This window comes from Hemitrygon akajei, chromosome 4, assembly GCF_048418815.1.
Source record: "Hemitrygon akajei chromosome 4, sHemAka1.3, whole genome shotgun sequence".
Lineage (NCBI taxonomy): Eukaryota > Metazoa > Chordata > Chondrichthyes > Myliobatiformes > Dasyatidae > Hemitrygon > Hemitrygon akajei.
This window is the reverse complement of record NC_133127.1, coordinates 57,422,576-57,443,162: the sequence shown is the minus strand read 5'-3', so window position 1 is coordinate 57,443,162 and position 20,587 is coordinate 57,422,576. Positions and strand designations below refer to the sequence as shown.

Here is a 20,587-nt window from a genome sequence, read left to right as displayed (position 1 = left end):
CCTGACATTCCCTCTGAATCTGGCACTCCCAACTTCACAGTTCTCAACTAAGAGCAAAAACAAACAATCCAACAAGTGGATAAATCTCGGACAGCTGCAGACTACAACAGACTACAGGGAGGACCTTTTCTCATTGACTGCTAGGTGGATTTTGAAGCTTGCTATGAGCCAGATAATGGTCAAGGACTTTGCAATTTCTCTTTAATTGTACTGTTCACTGAACTTGATGCCAAAAAAAAATTGGGACATGGCTTTTTTCAGTAGACAAATAAAAAATTCCCATCTGATGCCAACAATAATTGATGACATTGACATCCGCACAACTTAACTGAACATTAAAATTGCAGCCTCTCTTTAGCAGATCGATGGCAGTGTTGCAATCATTTTCTAACTGAACCATGCATTGTGTAAGCAGACACATAGTCACAGTCTCTTGTCCTCCCGATAGTTCCCTCATATCCTGCTAGCTCAAATGTCCAAACATTAACTCAGAGCATTTATTCTGTACGTTCTGCCAAGGTTGTAAATAAATCCTCACAAGCACACTTCTTTGGAGAATGAATAAGTCTTGTATTATACTGTGCTGTTTTGCAAAATGAAAAAATAATCAGAAGGCTTCAAATGATGATAAGGGAAGAGGTCTCAAATTCCAGAAGCATTAGATGGGGGTTGGAGACTAGATAAAGGGGAGTTATGAAGTAACTAATCATATATTGATGATCTATCAGTCCCAGAAACAGTTTGAAATCTGAAGAGTATCAATGCTTATTAAATTTTGAACTGAAAAAAAAAGCCATTTATCAATCTCACTGTAAGTAAGCACACTGAAGTCAAGTCTTCCAGGAAATGCTTGCTTTGTAACTTCCCAGATGCGGTTTTGAACGGAAGATTACCATTGTGCAAAGCAACTGTTAGTCTCCAAGCTTTCAACTTTAGGGATACAGTGCAAGTGATCTGGCAATCAACCACAAAGCAGCTACTCCACTTATGCAAAGGAAAGATGCAATTTAGTTAAAAAGTAAAAGCTCTAATTTCTTAAATCACAAAGACAAGGACCCTCAGTCCACCTAGGCACTGGTTTGCACGATGTGGAAAAAAAATTTCACATTCATACTGCACCTTCTGAGTCTTCAAGACATGGAAGCGCTTTATTTTTCAAAAATAAAGTTATAAACCCACAACAATCTCTACTTCTGATTTTCTATTCCTAAGTCTGAAGGAATTGCAAATGGATTCAAACCCTTCTAGATCTTGTAAGCTATCCTTTAAAGTTACTGCAAGCTGACCTTTTAGCAGGAGTCTAACTATTCAATGATCAGCAGTGGGAGACTTCCCCAAGCCAAATGCCTTGGAACACGGATAATGTGCAGCTGAGATCAGTATAGACTAACAATCAAATCTGGCTCCTCCTCTTTAATGAAGTTCTGTGGTACAGACAATAGTGACTCAGCAACTTTAACCACAAATTCCCTGTTATTATTTTTTTTAGCACATGCCCTCATCAAGTCATAATAAGAAATTCTTGTCAGCATTTCCTTTCTAAAATCAACAGTCACCAATAGCATCCAAACTACAGTTCTCATTAACAAATATTGGTCACTAAATGTGGACCTTCTGCCTGGATCTTGACATTTCATTTATTCTATTATTTTTATGAATATATTAAAAATTAAGCAACAAAACTTCAATTTCTGATTTACTAATATTAAAAAAAGCTCACTCACTTCTGAAGATACTGTTTACTGGAAATGACTCAATGATACGAGCTACTCCTTCATACCAACAATGTCTTTACACAGTGAATGGCTATCCGACACCAGGATTGAACACTTTGCAGTCACGTACCAATATCTGACATATTTACCCACAACCCACACTACTGCTGCAACAAATTACAACTGCGCATCACTTGGCTGCTTCATTCCCGCCAATAATTTAGTGATTATGCTTCAAAACACTGCTCCATTACAGCAGTGCTCTGATGTCTTGAAAGGTGCTATTCAAATGCAAGATTTTCTTCCTTACTTGCTTTCCTGACACGAGACTTATTCAGAAAGGGGAGCCACTTTATTACGTGCAGTTGTTCAACATGACAAGTCTGCATGCTTTAATAGTTTGTCATGGTACATTACATACTATAGTACAACATAGTCTGCAGTTCTAGTCTCCTTACTTGAGGAAGGATATACTAGCTTTGGAAGCAGTACAGAGGAGGTTTACCAGGTTTATTCCAGAGATGAGGGGATTAGACTATGAGGAGAGATTGAGTCACCTGGGACTATACTCACTGGAATTCAGAAGAATGAGAGGAGATCTTATAGAAACATAAAATTATGAAAGGGTTAGATAAGATAGAACCAGGAAAGCTGTTTCCACTGGTAGGTGAGACTAGAATTAGGTTTAGGGGAGTAGGTTTAGGACAGAGATGAGGAGGAAATACTTTTCCCAGAGAGTGACAAATCTGTGGAATTATCTGCCCAATGAAGCTGTGGAGGCTACTTCAGTAAATATATGTTAAGACAAGATTGGATAGGTTTTTGCATACTAGGGGAATTAAGGGTTATGGGGAAAAGGCAGGTAAATGGAGATGAGTCCATGGCCAGATCAGCCATGATCTTATTGAATGGCGGGGCAGGCTCGACGGGCCAGATGGCCTCCTCCTGCTCCTATTTCTTGTGTTCCTATAGCACTTTCTCAAACCATCAGAAGAACCTTTGCTATAGAAGGGACCAAATACAAACGATTCAATATATTCAAGGACATCAACAACCAACTTGAATAACAAAAACAAAAGTAGTTTGTTATTGCAGCTCAAGAACTTAGTTAACTGTTGCCATATATTTCAAAGAACAGCAAAATTTGAAGTCTACTTTTAAGTTGAATGAATTTATTCCAATCCTCATGCACTTGATTATTTACATTGGTGAAAAATGTCTGGCCAAAGTTTATATGAACTATTTATACTCGAAACTCAGTGTATACAGCCAATCCAGAAAAAAAATACACACCATAAAAAGCTATCAAATTCTTGTAACTTCTGAAAAACAGCCAATCCTGACCAACACTGGAAAATTCTACTCACTTGCTTACTTCACACAAGTTTCCAAACCAGTAAATAGAGTGGGGCTAGAAATAAAAAGCACACACACACACACACACACACACACACACACACACACACACACACACACACACACACACACACTCTTCACTAACTACTCAACAAAAATTTCTCCAGTGGTAACTGCTTCTCAGTCAACAAGAACAACGAACTAGTTTGCACTTTTAGCCTGATTCAGAATAGGCAAGTTAAGAAACTGCAAGGGTAAAACCCTAATGGGAGGTACATACTGCCCTCCACACAGTATCCAGGATGTGAGATACAAATTAAAACTGGAGATAGAAAAGGCATGTCAAAAGGGCAATGTTACGACAGTCACGGGGGATTTCAATATGCAGGTTAATTGGGAAAATCAGTTTGGTGCTGGATCCCAAGAGAGGGAATTTGTAGAATTCCTCTGAGATGGTTTTTTGGAGCAGCTTATGGTCACCAGGGGAAAGGCAATTCTGGATTGGGTGTTATGTAATGAACCAGTTTTGATTAGGAGCTTAATGTAAAGGAACCCTTAAAAGACAATGAGTAAATGGAATTAGAAAGGTATGAGAGAGGGGCTGTCCAAAGTTGATTGGAAGGGAACACTAGCAAGGATGATGGCAGAACAGCAATGGCCTTAGTTCCTGGGGGCAATTCAGCAGGTGCAGGATAGATACATCCCAAAGATGAAGTGGTTTCTAAAGGGAAAATGAGGCAACTGAGGCTGACTTGAAAAGTCAAAGACAGCATAAAAGCAAAAGAGAAGGCATATAATAGCAAAATTTAGTAGAAAGCTGGATGATTGGGAAGCTTTTAAAATCTAGCACAAGGTAACAAAAAAAGCCATAAAGAGATGAAATATGAAGATACACTTGCTTAAAAGAAGATACCAAAAGTTTTTCAGATATACTGTACAAAGAATAAAAGAGAGTTGAGAGTGGATATCGGACTACTAGAAAATTATGGCGGCAAGATAGTAAAGGGGGACAAAGAAGTGGCAAACAAACTGAACATTCTATGTCAATCTTCACTGTGAAAGACACTAGCAGAATACCAGAAATCAAAGGCAGAAGTGAGTGTAGTTGCTATTACTAAGGAGAAGGTGCTTGGGAAGCTGTAAAGCCTGAAGGTAGATAAGTCACCTGGATCAGCTGAATTACACCATGGTTCTAAAAGAGGTAGCTGAAGAGATTGTGGAGGCAAGCTCTTACAAGAATCAATAGATTTTGGAATGGTTTTGAAGGTCTGAAAAATTGCAAATGTCACTCCACTCTAAGAAGGGAAGGAGACAAAAAAAATAGGCCAGTTAGCCTGACTTCAGTGGTTGGGAAGATGGTGGAATCCATCAGTAAGGATGAGGTTTCAGAGCACTTGAAGGCACGTATAAAGTAGGGTAAAGCCAGCAGGGTTTCCTTAAGGGGAAATCTTGCCTGACAAATCTGCTGGAATTCTTTGAGAAAATAACAAGCAGGATATTCCATAAACACGAGAAAATCTGCAGTTAGTGGAACTCCAAAACAACACACACAAAATGCTGGAGGAACTCAGCATCTAAGGAAAAGAGTAAACAATCAACATTTCAGGCCGAGACCCTTCAAGCAGTGTCTCTATCGATAATGTCGAAGGATGTTACCAAGGTTCTGTGTTTAAGGATTTGGACAATGGATTTTTTCAGTCCTATGGTTTTTATATTGTGTTATTGCTGTTTTTGCTCAGTTTTTTTTATGCAGGGGAAGAGAAGTTTGGGAGTTATAATGTTATCTGTTTTTGTTAGTTTTTTGTATGGGGAAGAGGATTTGAAGGCTGATGTTTTTGTTGTGTTTTGTGTAGGGGTAGGGGGGCTGGGGGTGTTGATGATCATGCTGCCATTCTTTTTTGTATGGGGGGGTCGGTATGCTGTTTCTCTTTGAACTGACTTTTCTTTGTTTCGTGGTTATCTGGAGAAGAAGAATCTCAGAGTTGTATACCACATACATACTTCAATAATAAATTAATATCTGAATCTTCGATCAGGACTTGATGAAAGGTCTCGGTCCGAAACATTGACAGTTTACTCTTTTTCTATAGATGCTCCCTGACCTGCTGAGTTCCTCCAGCATTTTGCATGCATTGCTGTCAGTGGATGTTGTGTACTTGGATTTTCAGGAGACCTTTGACAAGGTGCTGCACAAGAGCCTGCGTAACAAGATAACAGTCCATAGTATTACAAGAAAGATACCAGCATAGATAGAACATTGGCTGACGGACAAGAGGGAAAGAGTGGGAATAAAGGGGACCTTTTCTGTTTGGCTGCCAGTTACTAGTGGTATTCACAGGGGTCAGTGTTGGATTAAGTTTCTTTTCACATTATCTTTCAATGATTTGGATGATGGAATCAATGGCTTTGTAGCCAAGATTGCAGTCAATACAAAGATACATAGAGAGCCAGGTAATGTTGAGGAAGCAGAGGGTCTGCGGAAGTCTTGGAAAATGGGCAAAGAATTGGCAGATGGAATATCGAGTATGGAAGTGTATGGCCATGCACTTTGGTAGAAAGAATAAAGGCATAAGCTATGTTCTAACCAGGGAGAAAATTCAAAAATCAGAGGTGCAAAGGGACTTCGAAGTCCTTATGCAGGATTCCCTAAAGGTTAACTTGCAGGTTCAGTCGATAATAAAGAATGCAAATGCAATTTTGGCATTAATTTCACGGTAACTAGAATGTAAATGCAAGGATGGAATGCTGAGACTTTATAAAGCATTGGTCAGACCACATTTGGAGCACTGTGAGCGGTTTTGAGCCCCTTATCAGAGAAAAGATGTACTGGCACTGGAGAGGGTCCAGAAGAGATTCATAAGAATGACTCCCGGAATGAAAAGATTAACATCAGAGGAGACTGTGATGGCTCTGGGTTTGTATTCACTAGAGTTTAGAAGAATGAGAGAGGATCTCATTGAATCCTATTGGACATTGAAAGACATATATAGAGTGGATGTGGAAAGACTATTTCCTATAATGGGAACAGTCTCAGAATAGAAGGGTGTCCACTTAAAACAGATGTGAGGAGGAATTTCTTTCACCAAACGGTAGCAGAATTCATTGTCACAGGTGGCCATGGAGGCTAAGCCATTGGGTAAATTTAAAGCAGAGGTTGATAGATTCTTGATTAGTCAGGTGGTCAATGGTTACAGGGAAAATAGGGTTGAGAGTAATAACAAATCAGCCATGATGGAATGGCAGAGCAGAAACAATGGCCTAATTGTGCCCTTATGACTCATGGACACCTTAATTCTCTTCACTGTCATCTCCTTCCTCCATCATTAAATTTGCATCTTTATCTACGGCATTGAATATGTCTTCTAATACTAGGAAGACTAATGAAACCATCACCTTCATATCAGATTCAGATCAATTTATTTATCATTTGTACATTGAAAGATACAGTGAAATGCATTGTTTGCATTAATAACATAACCCAAGGATGTGCAGGAGGCAAATGTCCGCCACACATTCCAGCACCAACATGCCCACCTTGCTCACTGAAGAACACAAGCAATAATAACTATGAATGAAATAATACCAGTCAAAACATATGCTTCAGTAAATTCCATCCCTGGCTCTAGAGATGTCGGAGTCTGAACCTCCTATCAGTTTCATCTCTAAGCATACCAACTTCCACCTCAAAAGTAATACATACTCAGCCCGAGCATACAATTCATCTGCAGCTAAAGCTCTTGTTCCCATGTTTGAATAGGTGAGGTTCGATCTAACAAAGAACACCCAGTCATCCTCTCACCCTTTAATCAAAATTCTGCTCTCCATATTTTAACAAACCTCATTCTAATTATTGCCCATGGTTAAGTTAAAAAAATGATTAACTTTAAAATCATTGATGGCCATAATCAATGTTAGCCTGTCAACTCCACAAGAACTTGTGCTCTTTGAGCTCCTTTGTGCCAATCCTGACTTTAATTGCTCCTCCAATGTCACCTTTACCTTCGACTGCTGAGGACCCAAGTTCTAGAACTTTAGTTCTAAAATGCTGCTCCCTCACTTTTCTCCTTTAAGACACTCCATAAAACAACAGGGTCTTTTGCAGATACAATACGGTCTTTTAAGAGACTCTTAGATAGGTACATGGAGCTTAGAAAAATAGAAGGCTATGGGTAATCCCAGGTAATTTCTGAAAGTACATGTTCCACAGACCATTATGGGCCGAAGGGCCTGTATTGTGCTGTAGGTTTTCTATGTTTCTAAAACCAATTCTCATCTGTTCTAATAACTCCTCATGTGGCATATGTCAAATTTGGTTTGTCAGTCCACCGTGAAACATCGTTTTCAGCATTTTAAAGTAGTTTTAGAAGGATAAAATAGCGCCGCAATGTCTTTCCTACTAACCAGAGGTATATGACCTGGTCCATGGCCCCTAAAAACTCAGCAACACCTTAAAAGTTGGTTGTGCACTAAAAAGCAACAGTTTTTAAAAATGCATATGCTTTGACTTCCCATAAACCAGCAGCTTTCACACTGAAAGTCATTTAAAATGATATTCCAGGATAATTTGAGGCACATGCTTAAAATCCAGGTTTCAATCACACAGCTCTATTTCATATACACTTGGACAGTGTAAGGCTACCCACTCTACGCACAGCAAATCCTGTGAGCTTTCCCTATCTTACTGCACTATAATCTGCTATTAGTATGTAACCAACTGCAAACTTCTCTACAGCAACCCCGTTAAAATACATCTTTACCGGTACTCAAAATGGATTACAGGCAGCATTTAAAACTGATACACACTTACATGCACTGAAAGTAAGACACTCACATTTTCCACCTACTAAAAATGATTGCTCTTAAGTTTCTAAGGCTTGGATTCCTCCAGTTTGTATGGACACATGACGGTAAGTAAATGCTGTAAACATGCTCCAAGCCACAAGGGTCACACAACAGCAGCAGCAGAGACTAGAGTGATGGACACCCTCCCTTCTTTTCTAGCCAGCATAACATTAACAAAATATACTTGTGAAAATTAATTTAAGTGCAAAGAAGCAACGTCATACCAATTTGATTGCATGGTAATTCAGCATCAATTTTAATTTTTTAAAAAGTTAATTTTACCACCAAATGACACAACCACACACACAAATTATTAGTACAGAAGATTTGTTGTTTTAAAAGTCGAAATTAACCCAACGACGTGATGAATGGTTGGAACGCAAACTGAAGCGGTGTAGTGTCAGATCTCTGTGTTATCTATACAGTACTGCCTTATGCTCCGAAAATGATTTAAACTGCTTTACTCTTAACTTATTTGTTTCTCTTTAAAAATATTAAAATACTGAATGGAATGTTTTGTTTCTGAATCACCAAGGTACCTCAACTCAGTGGAATTCTGAACTTCCTCACCTGCAGAATTCCCGCTGATTAAGTGATGTCATTGAACTGTACTGGAACAAGTCTGGCCTCATATGGAAATTGTTTCTTGACTATAGCTAGCACACGTGCACGCCTTGATATCAGAAACTCAGCTGCAATTACAGGAGCTAGAAAATGAAGCTAAAACTGTAACAAGTACATAGTTCAGTCTCTTGGCTCAAGGTCTATACATAGCTGGAAGCAAACTAGATGGGCTTGCCAAGCACAACTACTGAAGCACATGAAGGAATCCAATTAATAGTTTATACTATGACCAAACTTAAACTTTCCCTCTGTAGCAAAAATAATGTGAGCCTTATACCTTTGAGCCAGTTTTGATAAACTACATTCCAAAAACTGTCATCACTACCATTCTTAACTAACGTCATATATTCCATTTTAATGCAGTCAACAGTTCCAGAATAAGAATCTGGCAAATAATCTTTCCTCAATCAGACAGTATTAGAGACATGACAAAGAACATCATGTAAATCCAACAGTGGACAGGGAGGCAGGGCATGATCAGTTTCAAATGTGGTGCTTCTCACTGTCAACAGCCACACAACACACATACACAGACAGCCTAGGCTGTGACAAAGGCAACAGCAAAGACCTAAAGTTTGGCCACAGGAGAATTTAAAGAAACAAACACACAATTAATCAAAGCCTTGGATTGCTGGACTCAAAATAAAAATGTAACTAACAAAACCAGAGGATGGTGTGACTCACAAAGTGTAACAGTCTACTTCTCTGTCCTTTACTAAATTTCAGAAATCTTCAATATTGGAAATAGAAGTGGACTTGGCCTTTTGGACAGCTGCCTTCCTATCCAATCTGCTGATTGCCCCAAGGTCCAAAAGATGGTCATTCTCAGCCCTACATACATTCAACAAGACCTTCCACGGCCTCCAAGATTGAGTAGCAGTTAGTGTAACTCGGGTCATTGAAGTTCATTTCTGGTGCTGTCTGTAATGAGTTCGTACGTTGTCTCCTTGACCCCGTGGGTTTCATCCAGATGCTCCGGTTTCGTCCCACAGTCCAAAGACGCACTGGCCAAACTGCCCTGAGATTAGGCTAGTGTTAAAGAGGTAGTTTGCTTGGCAGTGTCTCGTTGAGCCAGAAGGGCCTGTTACACACTGTATCTCTAAATAAATAACAAAGATTACAAATTCAGAAAACTTTGCAATCTAGAGCATATATGTCAAACTCAAGGCCCGCGGGCCAAATCCGGCCCACGGTGGAATTATCTTTGGCCCGCGAGATAATATCTAATTACTATTAAAGCTGGCCCCAGTAATCGAAGCGCCTATGGCGTATGACATGGCTAATGCTGAGTTTATTCAGGTACCAGGTTTTCAGGGTTTTTAGTGTTTATTCGGCAGTCTTGCTCGGCAGTCTTCTTCATAAGAAACGGAATTTGTAAAGTGAAACACTTTGTAGTTATAGCAGAGACTGAGACACATGAGAGCAGGCTGAAAAAACGGAGGCAACGAAAGCTGCGTTCGCACGCGTCCGACTGATCCGGCCCACATGAAGCTGCATTTTGCTCAATCCGGCCCGTGACCTAAAATGAGTTTGACACCCCTGATCTGGAGCTTTAAGAGATTTCTCCTCACTTTAGTCCCAAATAATAAACCATTTAACCCAAGTGTACATACCCCAAGTTTTAGAATTTCCAGCCTTCGGAAACAGTCTCTATGTATCTTCTGTCAAAGCCGTCACAATATGGCATATCATACTTCTCACTCTTCCACACTCACTGCTCACACCAGCTAAGTGATCCAAGATGGCCTGTGAATATTGCAGCTCCTTTTAGCCCACTTTCTAAATTGGTACCAAACGTTTCAGCTAAAAACAAAATATCTGTTGACTTAACAGGCAAAATAAAGTAGTAATATCCATCTCATTATTTTGTGTTTCCAGCCATGCTGCTCAGGAAATTCACTGAATGAAAATTAACAGAAGATAGATAAACACAATTTGCGATTAAAAATTAAGTGCCTTTTCAAACTGTGAAATGCAATACAACTCCAAGGCACCTGCCCACCTCTCTTAACAATGAACAATTTAAATTTCATAGCTTCTTTGTATAATTTTAAAACTTCCTCTTGGGAAAAAAAACATTAAAGAGACTCACGAGTTAACTGTTTTATCTATAAGTTATCATCCAAACAATATCACCCATTTCAAACAACCATTTTTGCAACCTTCGAAAACAGAAAGTTTACATTACAAAACACAAAACTCCCAATAAGTAAATTGAAAAGTAAAACTGTATGATATAAAGTCTCTCAAAAAGAACTTGCAATTTTACAGATTTACAAAACTTAAGCTTTGAGCAGTAATAAACAACAGGTATTAGTATGGCTAACCAGAGCAAAGGATGAGCTTGACAAAGATGCACTGAATCATGGCATGTCTAACGTGGGAAAGCAAGGAGAAGCTGCTTGGCGTGGATGAGACAGGGTGAAGAGCCTGTTTCAATGTTGCCGTGTTCTATGACTCTATTAGCAGGTGGCTCAAAAGCTTCGGGAATTTCCAATTTAAGTAAGGTGGGAATGATAAGAAAAGCAGGTCTTGTTTGGAGTATGGCTGTACTTTGAACCTGTATGGGTAATGGAAACTGTGTCAATCAGGGGTTTACTTTGGAGGGGGGGGGGGGGGGAGGAAAGTGGACAGGCACTCAAGGGAAAATAATTCACAAACTGACAAAGAATAATGGGGCTGAATGGATGAAAGAGATAAAATTGCTGGAAACTTTCAGGTCAGGCAGCATTTGTGGAAAGAGAAAGAGGGTCCCTGACCTGAAACACTGTCTTTATACAGATGCTGCTTGATCTGATGAGTGCTCTCAGCATTTTCTCTTTTAACAGCAGTATCTGGAATTTTTCATCCACATGGACTTACGTCCTGATGGGCAAATCACCCATTCAGTGGTAATTCTACACTTCTAGGTTAAAGTGATGAACCTGTAACAAACACGATCACTGTAGCAATTCCCCAAAGCACACTTAATGATATAATTAAGGCAACTTTTGTCTGATCCAAACTAAGGTCCTCTTAAAAATATCCCTGGGCAGCAACAGCATCAAACAGAGGAACCCTACAGCAGAAGATGGCAAGCATACATCTGGTTGCTTCCAGTTACATTGGTGACATGTCAGCTGGCTAACTGAGCAGTAGTAACTAATTTAATAGCAACGATCTTTTCTCCAACAAGACTGCAGGCAGAAATTTAGAAATATCTGTGGCAAATCCAGTGCTATGGGGTTAAATTTTATTTGTGATTGATTTTTTTGTGTGGCTGAAGACAAGTTGGTGCTTGAACTGACCTTGAACTCTGGAATAATGACTGAGGTGGCACAAATCAAACAAATGACAACTTCCTTATCTCATGGAAAAACAATATTGGAACTTGTTATATTTAAGAGAACTATGCCTTGATCAGAGCCGCCTAATTAACTGCAGACATAAAGTATAAAGATACATCAAAAATTATAATGTAAAACATGCTTCCAAAGTTTTAACGGAAAAATAATAATCAATTATTATTATTATCCAGAAAGTCATGAGGCATGGGATCAGTGGAACCTTGACTGTTTTGATAAAAAATTGTCTTACAGGAAGAAAGCAGAGGGTAGTAATGGAAGGAAAGTATTCTGCCTGGAGGTCGGTGACTGGTGAAGTGCCGCAGGGATCTGCCCTGGGACCCCTGCTCTTTGTGATTTTTATAAATGACCTGGATGAAGAGGCGGAAGGATGGGTGAGTAAGTTTGCGGATGACAGGAAGACTGGAGGAGTTGTGGATGGAGCTGTAGGTTGTCGAAGGTTACGAGAGGATATAGACAGGATGCAGAGTTGAGCAGAAAAGTGGCAGATGGAGTTCAATCCGGATAAGTGTGAGGTGATGCATTTTGGAAGGACAAACCAGAAGGCTGAGTACAGGGTTAATGGTCGGTTACTGAAGAGTGTGGATGAACAGAGGGACCTTGGGGGTTCAAATCCATACTGTCACTGCACAGGTTAATAGGATAGTTAAAAAGGCCTATAGGATGCTAAGCTTCATTAACAGGGGGATTGAGTTCAAGAGTAGAGAGGTCATGTTGCAACTCTACAAATCTCTGGTGAGACCACACTTAAGAGTATTGTATTCAGTTCTGGTCACCTCATTATAGGAAGGATGTGGAAGCTATGGAGAGGGTGCAGAGGAGATTTACCAGAACGTTGCCTGGATTGGAGAACAAGTCATATGAAGCAAGGTTAGCAGAGCTGAGACTTTTCTCTTTGGAGCGTAGAAAGATGAGAGGGGCCTTGATAGAGGTCTACAAGATTATGAGAGGCATAGATAGGGTGGGTAGCCAGTACCTGTTTCCCAGGGCATGAATAGCAAACACCAGAGAGCATATCTACAAAGTTAAGGGAGGGAAGTTTAGGGGAGACATCGGGGTAAGTTTTTTTTACAAAGAGGGTTGTGGGTGCTTGGAATGACTTGCCAGGGATGGTGGTGGAGGCTAAAACATTAGGGGTATTTAAGAGCCTCTTGGACAGGCACATGGATGAAAAAAATATAGAGGGTTACGGGGTTGTGTGGGTTTAGTACTTTTTTTAAAGGAATATATGGGTCGGCACGACATCGAGGGCTGAAGGGCCTGTACTGTGCTGTAGTATTCTAATGTCTAGTGTCAATTTTCAGTTCCAAGTTCAAGATCATTTTATTCTCAAAGTACATAAATGTCATCACATACTACCCTGCGATTCTTTTTTTTTCCCCCCGAGTACTGAGTGATTCTGCCGAGCAAGGGAATTGAAGGACGCTCCTTTACTTGCCCTTAGTGAGTACTCACCCTTCTCAGACAATGCATTAACAAAGAAACATCGATTGTATAAACATTAATGATAAGATGAAGTACTTGAATACAAAGACTTGGCTTAAGAGTTTAAAATATTCAAAGAAATACAAGATACTGGATGAAACAATAATGTAAATTGTAGAAAATAGTCAAGTTGTCAGATTATTCATGAAAGAACAATTTGACTCAGCAATATAAAAGTTAGCAAATATCTGGCAAGGGCACAGCGGGTGTCAGAAGAGTTGACAGCGCCAGAAGTGGAAAACTTGGCCAATAAGTTTTAATCACAAAGAAAGAATGAACTGCTTGATAAAAAGGGGCATCTAATTAAAATCACCATATCACCCAAGAAATCCATATAAAGGAAAATGCATTGACTTGCTTCATGTTACATAACTGAGAGTGATTCAGTGGTATTCAAACTAAACTATCATTATTCTGATAGGAAAACCCAGCAGCTGTAAGTGTGACACAGTATAGAATTGTCATCAGGTAAAACACAGCAAAATACAAAGCAGAATCCATTACTATCTTCCATGAAAATTACGCTGTCAATGAGATTGAAATAGAGCACAGAAAATTTACAAGGACGTTGCCAGAACTTCAGGTAGAGGGAAATTTGAATAGATCAGGACTTTATTCCTGGAACATAGACAAATGAGGGGAAATTCAATAGAGGTATACAAAATTATGATAGGGGAAATGCAAGCAGTCTTTTTCCATTGAGGTTGGGTGAGACTAGAAGTTATGGGTTAAGGGTGAAAGGTGAAATGTTTAAGTGGAACATGAGGGTGAATTTCTTCACTCAGAGGGTGGTGAGAGTGTGGAACAAGCTGCCAGCGGAAGTGGTTTAAACTCAAAATTTAAGAGAAATTTGTATAGGTACATGGATGGGAGGGGTATGGAGAGCTGTGGTCCAGGTGCAGGTTTATGGGACTAGGCAAATTAATAGTTCAGTATGGACGAAATGGGCCAAAGGACCTTTTTCTGTGCTGTACTGTTCTATGACTCTATGGCAATCAGATTCCCGCTCTACAATCAAATTCTTACATCCATCTCTGAAACAGACTTCAGAGATGCAAAAATTTGATCACAAAAGCAAACATATCACTGCCTTATATCGAAAGAATTTGTACACACTGAATAGTCAAGTCATCTTAAGGGAGATGTTAATTAAATTGTTCTTAAATTAAGAATGAAGCAAACATCTAAAGTATATGCAACTCAAACAAAAAACTGTTGGAAGAACACAGTGCAACAGACAGCACCTGTAGAGATAAATGGAGAATCAACATATGGGTCAAGACATTGCATCTGGACTGAAGAGGCAGGTGATCAGTTCAAAGAGGACTACTCTACTCTACTCTACTCATTCACTCCAGCTGAAGGATCTCAATCTAAAGCATTTACTATCTATTTATCTCCACAAATGTTGCCTGATCATCAAATTCTTCCAAAAGTTCTTCTTTGCTCCAGATTCTAACATCTGGAGTCTTTTGCTTTGTCCATGTATTTGTAACTTTAGTACTCAACCTACACATAAGCCTTTTTGGTCTATAATTTTCATACCTGACCTAGACATTAAGTTTCTACAAGCCACACAAAAATTGCCTAGATGGAAATAATGCACCTGGTTTAATGGCGTAACCCTCAAAGTTAATTATTGAACTAGTATTATATTTCTCGTAAATTCTAAATTCAGCTTTTTAAAAATTTACCCATACAAGGTCAATTACAAATCACAACTTAATAGAAAATTAAAGTTCTCAAGACACACTAAAACACCTCAAGAAAATGAAATAGGTTCATTTCATTATTCGTGGGCTTTTCCTTTGTACACGTTCACAAAAGAAAGACTTTCTCTCAACCTAAGAGATTCTGCAGGTGTCAGAAATCCAGAGCAACACACACAAAATGCTGGAGGAACTCAGCGAGTCAGGCAGCATCCATGGAGAGAAAAACAGTCGAAATTTCGGACAAAGACTCTTCATCAGGACGCATTATATCTAAACAACTACAGTCAGACCAATTAATAAAGAGGAAAATAAAGGTACAGGAGCAAGTTTCCATCAATTCTAGTTAACCTACACAGGGAACTTCCTGCACATTGATCAGAGAATGAGTTTATATGCCCAGCAGTCTACCTCCGTAACACTCAATTGATCCGGCAGTATTTTTTCCAGCGTATTATTACATCACTTTTTTCTTTGAACTGTTCAGTCACCATGAATGAACTACACATTGGCTGTTGGTCACTTAGCAACGCTTTCTCTTATGGGAAGTACATCACCACAACACACTTGAGATAATGTAAACTCCTAAACAGAAGAAAGTCTGCAGATGCTGGAAATCCCATACAATACACACGAAATGCTGGAGGAACTCAAGTCTGACAGCATCCATGGAAATGATAAAACTGTTGCCGGTTCAGGCCAAGCCCCTTCAACAGGACCAGAATGGAAGAGGGAAGATGTCAAAACAAGGTGGTGGGGGAAGGGAAGGAAGACAAGGTGAGAGGTGATAAGTGGAACAGGCAAAAATCATGGGAGAAAGGAAAGGAGGAGGGACACCTGGGGGAATTGATAGGCAGATGAAGGGAAGAGGTAAGAGGCCAGAGTGGGGGAAAATTACCGGAAGTTGGAGAAATTGATGTTCATGCCATCAGGTTGGAGGCCACCTAAACGGAATGAGGTATTGTCCTCCAATCTGAGTGGCCACATCGTGGCAGAAGAGGAGGCAATGGACCAACATGTCAGAACTGTGAACTCCTACCCAGATTTACTACCACACTGAAATGAGAGATGTTTGGGGGACAAACATATTGATTATATCTAACCAAATATCACAAAGAGCAAAAGTTTATGAAAAGTAACTGCCATTCTCTGAAACACTGATACAGCCTTTCAAAGCTTTCAGCCAGCTCGACATTAATATCTGAATGTTAGAAAAGTGGAAAGGCTGAACATTATGAAATAAAGAGTGTGCCCTTAGCCCCTACGCTACCGTTTATCGAAGATAACCTCTGGTAGCCTTGCCAATGCACACAGTGCATTCGAGGGGATACATTTGGCCTCCAGACAGGACGGTGCATTCCAACACAACTACTGTTGCCTCAATTTTCATGCTCCTTCTGTGTCCTGAATACTAGCAGCTGCGTTGGCAGTTAAATATTCCGAAACTATGTGCAGGTTTTCCCCCTCCAAAAATATCAAGTCACAAACTACGATCATTTCGAGAAACCAAACCCATTCATAATTTCTAAAACTGTTCGATTTTCCCCTTGAAATCGAGGGAGTAATGAAATGACACGCTGTATAAACAAATCGGACCGCACGTCGCACGGAAGAAAGTTTAAGCCGTAAAGTTACGAGCACAAAACTGAGGAAACTGACATATTTAGTAGTTATATTTGTAAATGTCTCCCATAAATTAAATAACACTTTTTAACATGCGATCACTTACATGCTAAAGTCTCAATGCAAGTGCACCTTAATTTCTCTCGGTGCTGTTATCTAAGCAACATGTGTTAACACTCCACCAGGCTCGCGTCCTGCCCCCCGATCGCTCGTCCCTTAATAACATGCTGTACAAATTTTCGCTGTTCCCTCCCCCACAATTTTACTTTTGCTCCACTTGAATCTAAAGTAAAGATATAGGGTGGCAGTAATTTATCTCTTGGCACCACGCCGAGCATTTGGGTGCAAATGCGAATGCAAATGCAGGGAGCCACGAAGGGCGTCTGCACCCCCGCCAGGTTCTCACGGAACGCCGCACGGCCCCGACTCCCGGGCCGCCCGATCGCGTCACGTTCCGCGGCGCCTGGCAACAGCAGTTGCCAAATATACACATCGCTCCCAACTAGAGAGCGAGAACCCGGTCGGGACTCCGCCAGCAACTCCACCGCAACCGAATGCAATCCCAGCCCCGTCCTCCATCCACTTCTTTTTTTTAAAAACATCGCAGTCGCAATTTTTAACAATAACCCGTGCATATTAAACACTGCAGCCGGAGGTCTCCGCCTTCCTGGTAACTTTTGCAGGAAAAAGGACACCCTATCATTTTCTTGCCTGCTTCCACCACCACCCACCCCCTCCTGTTCTCTCACAACACACAAGCTTTTGGCGCCATATTAATGACGTACTATATTATTTCCATCATCGGCGACGTTCGGGATCAAATTGCTGAACTAAAAAAATTCCCCTTGTAGCAGAAACTAGGCCAACAACGGAAAAGACATCAAAAGCTTGACATTTTCTTTAAACGCCGGATCTCCTCCTCTGCTTCCTCTCCCTCCCTCCACGTACTCTCCATCGTCCTCCTGTTTTTTTTTCTCTCTCTCTACACATTAATCTCTCTTTTCCCTCCCCAAAAGAAAACGAGCCCAAACGCTTAAAAGTATTGGAAGAGGACAGTACCTGCTGTAAAAAAAATTGTGTGTGTTTGTTTTGTTTTGGCTTTAAAGCTGGTCTGTTGACGTGAAACTGGATGGAAATGGTGAAGATTTTTTGAATGTGGAGTTCAGGCAGCTGCAGTGGCAGATTGTGGCTCCCTCTATCTTTCTTTCTCGCTCCCTCTTTCACATATGCACTGACTGACGTTGGTCCTTATGGTGGAATTGGTTGGGTGAAACAAGGACTCTCTACCTTCTCTTTCTGTCGGTCTCCGCTTGCTGCCAGACGAGGGAGTGCTTTCATGTTGTGTCAACACGATGACAGCGAGCCTCCTTTGCAAGCCAGCTTTCGTTTTCCACTACAACTCGATGCCTTGTTTAACAGACGAATTTGGAAGGCGACGCTAATGAGGGAGGGTAATTTAAAACTTAATTCACAATTTCTTAATCACGTTAAAAACTAAAACAAAAATGTTTATCTTCAGTTTTACGTGGGATTTTAAGAAGTTTGACAGTTGGCCACTATTGCAATGCAGCAAAACAGCAGCAAGGTAAATATAGTCAACGGATCAGGCCGTATCAATGGAAGGAAACGAACGGGATGTTTTGGGTCGAGACAATTCATTCATTTATTTAAATATTTTTTGAAATACAGCGTGGAATAAGCCCTTCGAGCCGCGACCCCAGCGTATTCATGGGACAATTTACAATAATCAACTAATCTACCAACCGGTTTGTCTTTGGACTGTGGGAGGAAACCGGAGCACCCAGAAGAAACTCACGTCACGGGGAGAAAATACTAGGGCAATCCTTCAATTTGCAGCGCTTCTGACTACTTGGAATTATGAAAAAATGAAATTTCTTAAAACCCTGTTTTGATTATGTTATAACCTTTATTTTAGGCTCTGGAATGACGACCAGATTGAGAACTGTTATATTTTAAGGCGTTTTTGCAGAGTTTTCACGGATGAATGTCAGTACCATCATAATACTGAATTTAAAATGAAATGACAGATTTCAAAGTCAATCCTGCAAATAAAAATCATGCCCTTTAATAAATTTGTTTTAATTCATTTTTCAGTACATTCAGAATTTTTTGTGACATTTTCTAAGCATGTCAATATTTTCTTTGGCTAAACAACAAAGCATTTGTTTACTAATTAGACTATTGGAATTTTAACCCTTTTTGACAGAATGCTGATTTTGGCATCAAATCACTTGACTCCAGCAAATGAGTTCAGACCAATATTACTCAACAAAACGTTATTTCCCATCAAAATGTGCATTGTGATGGTAATGACAAAATGCATTGACAAACAAACCATTGACAAACAATGGTTTTAGTTTAACATTAACTCTGACAAAATATTTGTCCAACTAGAAGAAGCAATACTTACAATTAAATACACGTCCTTGCAATCTGCACTATTTATCAAAATTCCATAAGAGATCACAGTTTTTAAGGAAGGCGGCTAGAGAACTCATTTAAAAACATCCACGTGAAACATGAACATAGGTAGCCTAGCTAAACTAGGTATTGTTTAGTATTGTTTTTAAAAAACAATAATGCTTACCCTGCCTAATCCTCCCGAACTCTGGAATAAGCAGCAATTCAAATTTTAAACAGTTTCTAGAGATCATTACTTCTGAACTATCCATAAGAGAGAACACTTTTTTACACTGACAAAACATTTACTCAACTCTCTACACACTTTTTTATTATCAGTAAGGCTTCTGAAACACTCAGAGAAATCTCAACAACTCTGTCAAAAAAGCAGCATTTGTAAGTTAAAGCACATTCTTATAGTCTCCGTTAGTGCATAGCTGAAGCCAAAGGAAGATGAAGGCCATTCTGTTCTTGTTGCTGGCCTACTGGAGGTTCTGGTGGGGTATTCTCTGCTTTAAAACTTTGTACTGCCTAACTTTTCTTATTCGCAGTCCTTTTGTTTCTTTGATTAACTCTCCACGGTCATCTCTTAAGTCTCTGTTCACACTTTGGTAAATATGAGATGATCTTAAGTTTTCCTGTCTCCCTTCTTTTTGTCGTATCTCTCTCTTCCAAGGTACTGCTGATATTTCACTGGGGCTTTAACTGTGTCTCTGGATATTTTTGATTGGTCTGCTGAGGATTTTGGGCCATCTTGACAACTTCATCACCAGCTGTGTGATGGTAATGACATTCTCACTTTTTAAAGGAAAAGTTGGCTAAGTCTCGCACTTACTAACTCGACTGGATAGCTAGCTAGATAGATACTTTATTCATCCCCATGGGGAAATTCAACTTTTTTCCAATGTCCCATACACTTGTTGTAGCAAAACTAATTACATACAATACTTAACTCAGTAAAAAATATGATATGCATCTAAATCACTACCTCAAAAGCATTAATAATAGCTTTTAAAAAGTTCTTAAGTCCTGGCGGTTGAGTTGTAAAGCCTAATGGCATTGGGGAGTATTGACCTCTTCATCCTGTCTGAGGAGCATTGCATCGATAGTAACCTGTCGCTGAAACTGCTTCTCTGTCTCTGGATGGTGCTATGTAGAGGATATTCAGAGTTTTCCATAATTGACCGTAGCCTACTCAGCGCCCTTCGCTCAGCTACCGATGTTAAACTCTCCAGTACTTTGCCCACGACAGAGCCCGCCTTCCTTACCAGTTTATTAAGACGTGAGGCGTCCCTCTTCTTAATGCTTCCTCCCCAACACGCCACCACAAAGAAGAGGGCGCTCTCCACAACTGACCTATAGAACATCTTCAGCATCTCACTACAGACATTGAATGATGCCAACCTTCTAAGGAAGTACAGTAAATGTAATTTAAATATACAGAAATAAAGTGAAGTTACATATTTCT

General features: G+C 39.9%; 1 protein-coding gene and 1 long non-coding RNA gene across 6 annotated transcripts in view; both read right to left on the bottom strand.

The window, feature by feature from the left end:
* The window catches only part of LOC140726379 (protein Jade-1-like), a 160,620-nt gene extending 142,565 nt beyond the window's left edge, over positions 1-18,055 (bottom strand). The window contains exon 1 of one of the 5 annotated variants that reach the window (XM_073042677.1): positions 17,986-18,055. Coding sequence is in view for 1 of the 5 variants with exons in the window: in XM_073042679.1 (XP_072898780.1) it covers positions 10,865-10,904 (40 nt within the window). In the remaining 4 variants the exon portion in view is untranslated. Of the gene's footprint in view, positions 1-10,864; positions 10,970-16,804; positions 17,363-17,483; positions 17,524-17,757; positions 17,916-17,985 lie in introns of those variants that run through there. The other 4 variants (XM_073042674.1, XM_073042678.1, XM_073042676.1 and 1 more) reach the window with 4 other exon arrangements.
* On the bottom strand, positions 6,472-10,231 carry LOC140726380 (uncharacterized). The gene is made up of 2 exons (XR_012098621.1): positions 10,151-10,231; positions 6,472-9,636 (listed from the first exon to the last, which is right to left on the bottom strand). It is a non-coding gene; the product is annotated as an uncharacterized lncRNA (long non-coding RNA).
* Positions 18,056-20,587: the final 2,532 nt, after the last annotated feature.